The sequence below is a fragment of the Brassica napus genome, chromosome A9 (genome assembly GCF_020379485.1).
Source record: "Brassica napus cultivar Da-Ae chromosome A9, Da-Ae, whole genome shotgun sequence".
Taxonomy (NCBI): domain Eukaryota; kingdom Viridiplantae; phylum Streptophyta; class Magnoliopsida; order Brassicales; family Brassicaceae; genus Brassica; species Brassica napus.
This window is the reverse complement of record NC_063442.1, coordinates 34,278,438-34,291,505: the sequence shown is the minus strand read 5'-3', so window position 1 is coordinate 34,291,505 and position 13,068 is coordinate 34,278,438. Positions and strand designations below refer to the sequence as shown.

Sequence of the window (13,068 nt, the reverse complement as noted above, 5' to 3'; positions counted from 1 at the left end):
CAACAACATCTTCATAGGAACCTATTAAAGCAATTCTCATTTGATGGGGAGTGAAGGCTATCTGCTTCTATCATTCCTGTTTTATTTCTTGAATTTTGGATACAGTTTTAATTAAAATCTCTCGTTTTACTTTTGATTTCACTACCCGTTTCAATTATGAAAAACACTTGCAATTTCTTACATATTATTTTTCAGAAAACATATTTTGATGATCATGTTTCATCCAGTACATGTTTAAGCTTTTTTTGATGATGATATTTCATCGAGTTCATGTCGATGATAATAAACATATTAGAGTTTCAATCCCAAGGTAATGACACGCTAGATGAATATTTAGACACTATAATAAATATTTTCACATTTGGTGTGAAACCAATTTTGGTCTGAAATTTTTTTTGTAAACGACATGTCAGCACTTTAATATTTAAATGATTGTGAGTCTGCCACATCACAATGATACTATATTACAAATGTGAAACATTTATTGCAAATATTTTTTAATATATAACGGATATATCCTTTTATCTAAGTTAAATTTTACTTGCTTTTCAATTCATTTGTCTTTCACGCTTCTTTTACTGAGTTTCAAAACATTAATAATTATCTTTTAGCTTAAAATGTTTGGTTATATTGTCGATTGAAAAAAATATGATAAAAACTTTAACTATGAAAGTTCGATGGAAGATTTTGCAGCAAAAATGCAAAAAAAGAAATAGCTTTCTAAACTGATAAAGTTTAATTAGTTTTGAGGATATTGTAATTTTTACCATAAATTTAAGTTTTTATAAATCAAAATTTTTATGTATCATTCAAAAGCCTTATTTTTAATTTCGTATTGGGTCCAAAATATCTTAGGTACTAACCCAACGTGGAAAACGTGAGGTTTAGAATCAGGTTGCTGGATAGAAATCAAATTATTGCTAGACACTTGGACTTAGAGTGATACAATGTCCCGACGAACTCGGTAATAGTTAGGCTACTTACTGCTTTCTGTCAATTTTTCTTTGTCAAACAACTAGTGGCTACTTTGCTCTTACTGTAACCAAATTATTCTTTTGAAACGAGAGGAACCAAAAAAGGTTGGACTATATATTTAGAAGTTTGGATGTAAGATTTAGTCTTTGTTTTTTTTATCTTGTATTTCTATGTTGTTTTGCTGTAAAAAATATTACAACTTTTAATTTAAATCACTTTAATTGTTGTTTTTGAAAAAAAAAAACATGAACAAAAAAAGTTGTAGATGATGTAGCTAGGCTTTAACTTTTAAAATAATCATTTGGTTAAGATTAGTCATTTAAAATAAATAAAGCTAAAGTATAAAGTTGAATCCCAACCGATCATCACATATATTTCAAAATGTCTTGAAATTAATCTTATTTTGTTGAGTTTTTATCAACAAATGTGATTTATCGATTTTTCTATAAATTTTAATTATGTACAAAACTTACTTACCGCAAGTAATATTTAAGTGAGAAGTCATCTAGTTATTAACTCTTCAAAATCTTTATGTAATAAGAAAACCTTAACTAATAAAAAATAGCAACTCTAATAATAATATTGCATTAAGAAAAAAAAAGCAAAAGAGGCAAAAGGGTTGAGTCGGAAAGACGAGAGGACTCAGGCGCCTGGGAGAACGCTGAACTTCATGTTATAGGTACGGCAATAATAGCCGTTATCCTCTCCGCATGCAAAAGAGTAAGGCTGTGACATTGCAAGAGTAAATTTGAAGCTCTCTTTAGATCCATTCTCCTCCGATGAAGCAATCTTATTTCTACTTTCGAAGTTGCAGGTCCTGTAACTCCACAGATTTGTTTGCAAGTACACGTCATGTCTTCGGTTTGTCATATTGTTGTACTCGAAAACTGCAAATAATCAACAAGAATTTTAGCCAAAAAAACTATTTATAAAATCATCTAAAGATACAAGAAAATAGACAATATATACTTACCAAGAACATCGCCGACATGGAAAGTAGTCTTGGAAGCCCATTCTTCAAGATCCACCCCGTAGTTCCATCCACGTGATCCTCCCACTACGACCTCTCTTGGTGTTGCAAAGACCGGGTTCCTTGAATCGTTATCGTCTGAGCCTGACCTCGAATCGTTATGTTTTGATGAGCCTGGCTTCGTTTCATTATGGTTATGGTGCGATGAGCCTGGCTTCGTAACGTTATGGTTCGATGAGCCTGGCTTAGTAACGTTATGATTTGATGAGCCTTCAGGCTTCGTAACGTTATGGTTCGATGAGCCTGGCTTCGTAACGTTATGATTTGATGAGCCTTCAGGCTTCGTAACGTTATGGTTCGATGAGCCTTCAGGCTTCGTAACGTTATGGTTCGATGAGCCTGGCTTCGGATGGTGTGAGTCTGACCTCCATCTCCAGCCTGACCGTGTGTCCCACTTCCAACTCCAGTGCGAACCATCAGGGTTTGTACCCGAACCTGAGGCTGATCCGCCTGAGCCGTGGGATTCCCAACCCGAGCCTGAGCCTGAACCGGAGCTCCAACTCCAGCTCCATGCCTCTGAGCCTGATGAGAAGACGCATGCAAAGGCCACAAGTATTACCAGTAACTTCGTTTGTGAAAAAGACAGCGACATCTTTTCTCTTCTTCTTACGTGCTTTTGATTTTGAGCAATTTGTGATTTTGTAATTGGGATGCTTTCTTCGAGGGTTATAAGTGTATGTATTTATAAGAATACCGAGGGTCGGCATCATTAAACCAATTCCTAATATATATTGGAGAAAACAAAAAATCCTTTTCCAACAAGGATCTCATGTTTCTTCAAACTTTTTTTTTCTTGTTTTTTCTTTCGTAGTATATGCCATATGATACGTATATTTCGTAATATATGCCATAATCGTTATTCATTTATTTCTTATCTTAATTTTTGGCCAAAGTCCTAATTCGATATTAATAAGTTAGTTAAATAATTTTAATGGTAAAAGTGATATTAATATATAATTATTTGATAAAATTTATTAATTTATTGATCTATGGTTTAACAACAGTCGATCCAATGATCGGGAGACTCTGAAAATAATCTGGTTCAGTGTCCAAGTCAAGTTTAAAATATTGACAGTATGTGTAAATTGTTTAATCATTTTCCTTTATTTTAATAGTGTTTTACTTTCTTATATTTATTAATTCTATATATTTCTTATAATTAATAGTTGTAATATGTATATATATAACGTTTGATTCTGTGATTTCTAGGTTTGTTATTTGAGTGAGGAGAAAAACTTGTGTTGTTATGGCTTCTAAACGAATAAACCAGAACATTAAAAGCTCGTTCTAATATATTTACAAATTGTTCAAAATATTTTTATTGATGGATCGTATAAACAACAAATTTTTAAGGTTTGTTTATTTTTTTTAGTTCAGAGGTGTTTATAAACAACCAACTTTTTATGTTCTTTTTGATTTTTAGCTTAATCTGAAAATTCCAGACTCTGTCAATGATTTGTTGTTTTTATTTTGTGGTTATACGGAGTTGATTAATTATAAAGAGTTTTGGTTACACAGAGAATGAAGTTCCCATAGATGAGTTTTAATTAAGGTAATATTACCCTTATCCTAAACACAACTCTTTTCACCAAAATGGAAAGCCCGAAGGCATATATGTTTGCAGCTGACCTTGATTATAAGCAAAGTGATATATTTTCAGTTTCCTCTTAACACTGGTGTATTGGCTATGAGTATGAGGAAAAATAATGTGACTACAGGAATGATAAACAAAGCTTAGTACGTCTGCGAGAGTTAAGAAGAACTTCGTAAGTCATTTCTTACTACATCATGGTAATAGCTGGCTCTTGATATAATCTTCTTGAAAAATTATCTTGTCTAGCAAGAAAATATGAGTACAAAAGTTTGAGACTTAAATTAAGAAAGCTACAAATGATCAAAAAATTATAATATACCTCACTAGGGTCGGTCCGCCCTACGGGCGGGATCTCATATTTAATTTTTTTTATATATTTTTAATTATACTAATGGTATTATTTTACTGGTTGTTCTGATTATAATGTGCAAGAAATAATTAAAGGTTGAATTCCATACTTTGTGGATGGACAGTGGAGTACGCTAACTTTAATATATGATTTTCGAATTTGCATTTTGGGTAACTAAGGCGAAGTTTAATATTGTGTTTGTAACAAAATACTGTAGTGGTGGTATCTTTTATTTGTCTGAGTGAATTAGTATACATCATGATGAAACTATAACTTCCGTAGATTTCCGAACGGTAAATATATTGTTAATATTCTAGGCCCAATAGTTATCGGTTTATTAGTATGGGTTATTAGTAGCCCAAATCATTGAAATGTTAACTTGTGCCACAAGTTTCGAGTCATTGATAATTATGTAGAAGTAAAATTAACTTTTATGATATCGTAGAATTTTAATATGAATAACTGAATGTGCATATGTAAAACAGAATTAAAATATAGTCTAATAGATATGGAATTAGCAGCTATCATAATTTCTTTAAAGTAAACATGAAACAATGCATACAATGCAGGAAAAAGGAAAACAAAAGAGGTAGTAATTGAAACATGCATCGTAATGGAAAATACTAATAAAGGGTGAATTTAGGAGAGTTGTTAGCCACGGTGCACTAACTCCATAAACTTCGCCATCTCTTTATAATAGAAGCACTTACTGCATCTATCCTCAAGTTTGTTGAGTTCGCAAGCTCTTGGTGGCATTATAAGAATCATGTTCGTGCCATAGAAACTGTTCTTTATGATTGGAACTTCATGCAACGATCTCTTAACTTGCTTCCACAGCTTATCAACCACATAGGTGTTGCTTCTCCATTTATGAACGTCCAGAAGATTCATCCCTTCAACATGGTCACCTGCGAGTAGCTTAAGTAGTGCGTACAGATACTTACCTTTCTTATAGTTTTTTGTTGCTGAGAGCTTGATGTGCCTCATTCCTTTGGTACGATCATGTAAAGCAAAGAGATGAATACATCTGGGAGTATGTATGTTAACTAATTAGTAAACTGATTGTCTGATAATTACTCTAGCGTAATTTATAGAGTACCAAATTTATTCTTTCCTTTTCTATATTAACGTCACAAACCCAAAGCTCAGAGGAGTATCATTAACGGATTTTAATCCAACACAGCCCAATAGGATCCCAACCTAATATGTTTGTAAATTCATTATAGACTCCTTACATACTTTTATCGGTTTAATCCCAGGTGGCTAGATATTTTAAGTAATAAGATTAAAATATAATATATGAAACCGGATCGAATTATCCATACAATCAACTCCCAATTAATAACGAATTATGACCAACTACGGACAACTAAAATTCTAATAAATCTAAAACTCCAACTTAGTTATACAAATAAGAGTGTGAATCAATTTTATTGGTCGGTATACATGTGTACTTAAACCAAATGATACGTTCATAATAACCAAACAATGATGTGATCATGATTGCTAATTAATTTTCACTTTTTATTTCATTAGAAAGATACTAAACTACTGTATATGACTTAATGATTAAAAATAGTTATTTATTAACATCAAACTGACTGAAACAGAGTTTTAGATGAAGGGAAATGAGCAAACTGAAACAAAGACAATAAAGGTCGCGAACGTAAGACGATAAGAAATTTTCCAACTCGAAACATGAAACCATAACTGCTGGTACTCAACTTCAAACAACACGAGCTTTCTTGGCTGCACTGGTAGATGAGCGAGAACTCTTCTCCACCGCAGTATCGGCTGGAGGTCCATCAGCCTTCTTATCAGGACCACTGCTGCCTTCTCCAGAGTCATTGCGGACTGGAACATGACCACCACCTCCAAGGTTATTATCATCCTCATCGTTTCCTCCCTGATACATATGGCCAGCATTACAGACAAACACACGTACATAGTTATTAAAAGGCTGGCAATGACACCCATACACTTACGACAAAATCAGGAGCTGGAATACGCTCGTGCTCCTTAAGGATGCGGGTGATGGTAAAAGTCTGATGGTGCGCGGTGAAGTTAAACGCGCTAACTCTGACCTGGAAAGTGAGAGTTTTTCCTTCCATGTCATTGATAAACGGTGGCACCATCATGTCCTCAGGATTCTCTCCTTCTACCGCCTGTTAGAAAGTTTGAAAACATCAGGCATGCTATCATTTATTTTGAATAACGCTTTTAAAAACATACACATATCTTACCAACATCTGACCGGCCTCACTTGCTCGGAGATTATGCAGCTTAGTCATCACACCATCAAAACACACGAATGTACCTTCAGCAGTGCTATCAGCGATTGCCAACTCCAGACGATAACTGTGGAAGTTTACAGAAAAGAGGATCAAATATTCAATTTCAAGACCAGCTAATCTACACGCATGTGATTATGTATCTATATCTATATATATAACCGAGCAAACCGATCATAAGGATACACATGTAAATATGTGTATATGAATCTTTTTTTTTCTTTTTAATCTAAAAAGCACTAACTGGTTTTTTTACATTATTAAACGAATCTATATAACACAATGTAGGTTAAGATCGTTTTCAGTCTTTTTAATCTAAAGATCGTTTTCAGTCTTTTACGTGTAGGTTAAGAAAACACAATGTATCCAATACATACCGAAGAACTCCGACAGCATTAGGATTACTACATCGCACACACTCCAAAGCAGAGACAGTACGCTGCAATTTCTTACTGCATTTAGCGCATGCAACATAACACCATCCCTTGTCCACGTCGAGTCGAACCACTCTCCCGGTGCAGACAAAGTCAATGTCCTGCAGATTGTTTATTATACTCTACATACTAAGTAAAGAATCCAAACAGAATTTTTTTTAAAATCATATCTGCATATGGTACCTGTGGTTGAGCAGAGGCGACAAAACTTATAAGTTCTGATATGGTCAAGGTCTCCACCTTTGCATATCCTTTCAGCAGTGGTGCTGCAGATGGGACTCCATTGTCCCTGGCGACCAATTTATAGAAGTAGTCCTCCCCTGGCTTCGTCTCCTTGTCAAAGTAGACATGGGTTCCAGATGTCGCATTTAAGAACAAACCACCTACCATCATAACAGAAACTTATATCTCATGAAATATAAAGCAGGAAGTAGAATGAAAACCACAATACCTCCAATCATCTTTGGATTAATGCTGGTTGCAACAACAACTCTGGGGTCACCATGCATATCCTCAAGCCTTTTGTGAAAAGCCTCAGCTTGACTTTCAAAGAGACTTAAAGTGACGGTTGAATCCCTGTAATTATGTATTTCACATCAATAAAAATCATATAAAAAACGGTAGGAACGCATGGAAACTCATCTAAGCAATAAAAAAAAAAAGGTGTACTTATCCAGTTTGATAGTTGCCATGAGACGACTCTTTTCTCCAGGAGTATCACTCACATTACTCTTCACTGCAGTGATTGCACCTACAATGTCTGTGCAAGGCCAAGGAATATCTCAGTAGACCATATGGTTAACCATTCATTAATATTTACAATTTATAAACAAAAATTAAATAATATATGATTAATCGAACTAATCTAACTCAACATGGTAGCTGTGTACTCGTGTTGGCTAGACCAATCAATTCAGACTGATCACGGAACCGGAATCCTTCTTCAGGTAATGGACTAACCGGCTCGGCTAGCTCATCAAAGGCGGTGGAATCATTGAACCGTATCATCAGAGGGGAGTCGGTAAGCCTGAAATTCTGAGCACATCGAGCCACATCGAATCCAGAGATGGTGTACATCGTTCCGGCGGCGAGTTTGGAACGGAACCTTGAAAGACGGTTAGCATAGATGGTGGCCTGCATCATTGTCGCCTAATACATGAAGAACTTTTTTTTTATTAAACTTTAGGAAAAAAAAAACCAAACACGAAGAGGTTAATCGGAGTAATCATGTACGAAAATAACTCACATTGACATCAATCAAGATCATGTCGACCCACATCAGCTCTCCACCGCGTTTGACATTCTTCGCCTCCCAGAATCGCAGAAGCCGGGCCTCAACAGCGGATGAGCACTTGCCGGACTTGAGGTCTGAGAAGAAAACTCTCGGAGTAGACATGATAAAACTAAAGCAGAATCTATATAAGTAATAAGCAACAAAGATTTGATGAGTTGAGGATGAGAGATCTGACATCTATTTATACAAAAAAAACTCACCGCCTCTGTGACGCAAGGATCGCATTGAAGACACGTCGTGGAGGGAACAATCAATGGGAGTAAAGTCTCTCCTGAACCGTTACCGGAAACGTAAAGCCACGACGGAGGCGACGATGAGAACGCGATCTAGGGTTCCTTTTCACCGCATTTACGGGCCTGTTAAACGAAGCCCAAAACAACTCGCATATGAATTGAGTTTTCACGTGAAAAAATAAAACACGCACGGTTTGGGCAGAGGCAGAGACACGTGTCGACCCTATATCAATTGAGTTTCCACGTGGACACTCCAGGAGTGAACCAAACAATTTTATATATATATAGATTTGTTTCCTATGCTGACTACTACAGATAAAATATCTACTTAAATTCCTATTCCTTTTCGCTAAAACTACTTTAGACAATATATAACTCTCTTCTGAAATTAATGATATATATGAACAATTAATATATAAAGTCTTATCTATAAATGTCAAGCTCACGTCATCCTCCCTGAATCTCCCAGGGCTACATATATGCTCAAATAGTTCATCTCCAGTAGTATATTCCATTACAATAGCTGATATTCATTGGTGTCCAAAACCACCTGAAAAAGTCAAGTGAGGTGTGGCTATTGGTTAATAATCTCTCTTGCCATGTTTTCAAATGTGGTTATTGATTAATACATACTAGGGGTTGGTCCGCCCTACGGGCGGGTGATTTTACACTAAAACTATTTTATCTCAAAATATATTTTAATTTTATAAAATATTTGAAATTTTATTTTTTACTGGAAATAATAAATGTAATCTTTTTAATCTAAAATTATATTTTAAGTTTTATTAAATTTTGTTGGTCTTGAATTGAAAAGACCACTAACAATTCTTTTTTTGTCAAAAAATATAAAATTATTAGATTAAAAATTAAGGAAAATATAATGATTTATATTTTTTTCTATTTGATTTTCATTTCAGTTTTGATATAGTTGAAGAAAATTAAAAACTAATATTTTTTTTATTTTTAAGAGTAGCAGATTTAATATTATTATAGTAACTATCTTTTCACGATAATAAATTAATACAATTACCTCCAAGCTAAATCAATTTAAAATCAAATCTAATAAGATAAAATTATAAAACGTTATATTTTAAAGTAATATATAAATAGTTTCAATGATTATATATTATGTAACAACAAATGATGTTTTATAATATATGTTTGTTTCAGTCAATAAATCAAATTGATGAACTTAGGAAGTTGACAAGAAGAAGGAAATAAAAAGAATATGGAAGAATCTATTTAATCGAGAATGTGCTTTGGGGCCCAAATTGTTTGCAATTACTTTATGAAATTGAGAGTATAGCTCGATTATTTCCCCTGCAACAATTTTTTGTTATCATGTTTTGCAGGAATAATTTAAGAATTTGATACTTTTGATGAAGACATACAAAGTTCCAAATGTTAAACATGTAGCCTGGTGACTGTTAAACCACGATGTGTAAATGAAAGATGGTCTGCTAATTTGGACCTATCGAGTTCTTTTTCCTTGTTGTTTCAAGTGATAGTGAAATTAAGACCTATGAAGAGAAACAGTTTGAAGAAATTCATGTACCAAAGCTTTGACTCTATGAACCAAGATGTGTACTAAACGAATTTGTTCTTGTTGTTTTAAGAAACGTGGGAGGATGAACCTCTTTCTCTTTAGAGATTAATTCCAAAACAAAGCAATCTATGTATTTTGTGTCAACCTTTTTGATAGGCTATTCCTAGCAATGTGGCTGTCCTTTTAAGATTTGTCTCCAGTCAGTTGATTTGGCCGTTATTTAAAAAAACTGGAGCGCTGTCCCTAGCTGTTACCTGCAATGTATGCAGAGAAAGCGAGGCTGATATGTATAGTTGTTTTGATCGAACTTTCATTATTAGGAGAGGTTTATAAGTGACTTACTTGACCTGATACAATATTTGCGTGGTCCGACAATGGTAAAAGCTTGGCCAGACAAAAAAAGTTGCTCCATATCTCAGAGGAAAACATCCAAGCCCGATAGAACCTGAAGCAATGAAACAAATCCAAGGATCTACACTGAGATCAATCAAAAACAATCCACACAAAAAAATATAACCAATCCAAGAAAAGGTGACAATGGGCTCAAATTACATTAGACACTCGTCAATTCAGAATCGAACAAATCTCCAAACACATGATTGATAATCAAACATAATCAGATCCAATCTGGACACACACAAAAAAAATCAAAGAAAGACAAAACAAATTGATGATCTAAATCATAATCAGGAAAACGAATAGAAGAAGATCTGTGGTAAAATACCTAAGAAACAGCCTGCCTTCAAGTCGGGTAAATGGAGCTGAGAAGTTGCCATTCTGGTAGCAATTAGACTAATAAGAAAAACGTAGAGGATTTGGAGAGATAACAGAGAAGGTATATATATACTCTGTACTAAGCGTATATGAATGAGTTAAACGTACAGTCAGGAGGAGAGGATGGGATTAGTGGGTCATGTTGATTGATTGTCATACGGAGGAGCGTTTCTTCACCGGGGAAGGGGAATCGGGAACGATAGATTTCAAGTTAGGTTAGATAATCTCTTGTGAAAGATTAGGCCAGCAACCAACGATTGAACTAAAGCCCATCGAATTTTTTTAGAATGATGCCACGTGTCTAAATTTGCCCCTATGCAAAACGATGATGTGGAAGGCTGTGCTTAGAGCACAAGCCTACTTTATATAGATAGATAGATAGATAGATGTGGTTCTTGCATGGCCTTCCTCTTCTTCTTTCTTGGAGCTGATATACAGCGAAGCTCCATAGAAAAAGGAAACTCTGAGACAACCATGTTGAGTTATAAGATTGTGAGTTTCAAATCAAATGACAGACCAATAATAAACGTAACAGTTTATGGGCAATGGATGCAAAGTTGATGAGCAAGTGATGAACTAAATTGATATGGATTGAAGAAATTGATTGCAATAGTTAAAGTCAAGTGTATAAACCTTCAGAGTTATGCTTTACATCCGCCATGACATGATTTCGCACAGAAGCTTCGGTTGCTTCTAATTCCATATCATCTGCTCACTGATGAATCTAATGTAATCTTGAACATGACGCTGATGCACATGAGTCAGCCGCCATTCCTGTCATATATCGCCACCTTAAGCGTTTAAGTACTTTGTTTAAAAGAAACGTATTGTTAGATCAGGGAAAACAATCTTAATCGAAACATTATGATGTGAAACTGAGATTTAATACAAACAATAGAAGCAATCTCAAAACCATTTAGAAAATAAACATGTCCCAAGTTCGAGCATGAGATCGAAACCAAGATATTAATAAACACACTCTTGAGAGATCTTACGGGTGGTGTAATTGTAAGTGTTTGGGAATGAGAAAGTACATAGCTTTCTGGTGTGATCAGACAGCCTGTATCATCACAGAGGTCATGAATGTTGGTACATGAAATCCAAAGTATGAAATCTTGATTACTACTCTTCCTCCAGAGATGTCTTCGCCTTGTACAAAATATTTTATGAAGATAAGTCAACACGTAATTCTAGGTGTTGAATGATGGAGTAGAAATTTTATGGAAAAGAAGAAGCAGGAAGATGATATAAGGGAAGTTACATGTAGAACATTAGATTTTAAATATTGCGTCTTTACCACTCACAACAGTTTCAGGAGAGATCTTTACACCTTCGACCTTAACCAGACCCAACCTGATCCTTCATGGTTTTGAAATATTAAAATGCAGTATAGTATGAGAAGATAAAAATATGATTCCTGTATATCATCAGTGTCATTAAACTTGATACAAAGAGAGGATAACAAAATCATACCCCTTTCGGAAATACACTTTTGCCAATGTCAAAAGGAAGTAATATCTGAAAAGCATCTTGATGCTCAGCTTTTACGCTCTGAGCAACAGCTTGCTCATATATAATCCTTAAGAGGAGCAATCTACAAAATTTATCGATCCAAATCATCTATGCAGCAGAACAAACAAATGCATCAAGAGCTTCATAGTAAGATATACTGAAGTTATCTTGAAATCCTTGTTCAAGACGATCCTAAACTACAAATATATATATTTTTTAAATTCTTTAAATGTTTTGCCTCAAGACCCATTAATGGTTCTGTAAAAAGAAATATACTTACATGTGTTGGTTGATTCATGTGTGATTCGATATTGATCCAATAGATGTTTTACAGTCTCTTCCTTCCCCTTGTAATCACGCATGCACTCCATGATCCTACAGTGAACCTGAAACAGAGCAAAGAAAGAAGAGTGTAAGAGATTATATAATGTAACTTTTAACTGATTGATGGAGTCTTACGTAAGGCATCGCCAGAATTAGGAGTAGTAGGTTCTTGAGGTGTTTGTGGTGTTACAGCATCATCATCTCTTTGGATATTACATAGACGTTGTTGCTCTTTCTCTCTTTTATCCCTGAACCACATCAGTATAAGTTTGTGGCTGTCTATTCTTGAAGCTTCACGTATCTTCCGATAAGTCTAGCAAGACTGATAGTATGATCTGAAATATTCTGTGTACATTGCTTAACAAAGATCCCAAACTACCAAATAAAAATTTATAATCACTGAAACTACCAGTTCAAGTGGTCCAGAGACATATACATTTAGTCATACAAACCAAAGAAGAAAAAAACGGACACAATTCATTAGGTCTTGTAAGCTTCAGAGATATAGACTAAAATTAAGTATGCAATCCCATGTCTTCATGAGAAGAGAAAAGTTACATGCAATTGATGGGCAGATCCAAAAATATAAACTTGGGACACAATAAGAGAAACTTACTTGCAAGAGTAAGCTCCAGAGTTTATTCTCAAACAACAAAGGAAGACTTGTGAATTTGGTAAAAAGAACCTGAAATAGCAAAGCAAGCAGCACACA

General features: G+C 34.6%; 2 protein-coding genes and 1 long non-coding RNA gene across 9 annotated transcripts; all 3 read right to left on the bottom strand.

Annotated features, from left to right (window-relative positions):
- Positions 1-373: 373 nt before the first annotated feature.
- On the bottom strand, positions 374-5,285 carry LOC125578441 (variant surface antigen E-like). The gene is made up of 2 exons (XM_048741133.1): positions 1,949-5,285; positions 374-1,862 (listed from the first exon to the last, which is right to left on the bottom strand). Exons 1-2 carry the CDS (start codon positions 2,595-2,597, stop codon positions 1,618-1,620), a joined length of 894 nt encoding a protein of 297 aa, XP_048597090.1. The 5' UTR covers positions 2,598-5,285; the 3' UTR covers positions 374-1,617.
- Positions 5,286-5,514: 229 nt separating this feature from the next.
- LOC106371438 lies at positions 5,515-8,394 on the bottom strand. 7 transcript variants are annotated; one of them, XM_048741132.1, is made up of 11 exons: positions 8,168-8,394; positions 7,920-8,076; positions 7,731-7,822; positions 7,549-7,694; positions 7,343-7,433; positions 7,125-7,249; positions 6,857-7,056; positions 6,617-6,774; positions 6,192-6,306; positions 5,928-6,113; positions 5,515-5,854 (listed from the first exon to the last, which is right to left on the bottom strand). In XM_048741132.1, exons 2-11 carry the CDS (start codon positions 8,067-8,069, stop codon positions 5,675-5,677), a joined length of 1,443 nt encoding a protein of 480 aa, XP_048597089.1. In that variant the 5' UTR covers positions 8,070-8,076; positions 8,168-8,394; the 3' UTR covers positions 5,515-5,674. The 7 variants fall into 7 exon arrangements, with proteins under 7 accessions (XP_048597089.1, XP_048597084.1, XP_048597086.1 ...); XM_048741127.1 differs by having other exon boundaries at positions 7,549-7,822; XM_048741129.1 differs by having other exon boundaries at positions 7,564-7,822.
- A 1,342-nt stretch (positions 8,395-9,736) lies between these two features.
- On the bottom strand, positions 9,737-12,661 carry LOC111200322. Its single transcript, XR_002653954.2, has 5 exons — positions 10,629-12,661; positions 10,471-10,523; positions 10,299-10,373; positions 10,089-10,191; positions 9,737-10,000 (listed from the first exon to the last, which is right to left on the bottom strand). It is a non-coding gene; the product is annotated as an uncharacterized LOC111200322 (long non-coding RNA).
- Between the last annotated feature and the right edge of the window lie 407 nt (positions 12,662-13,068).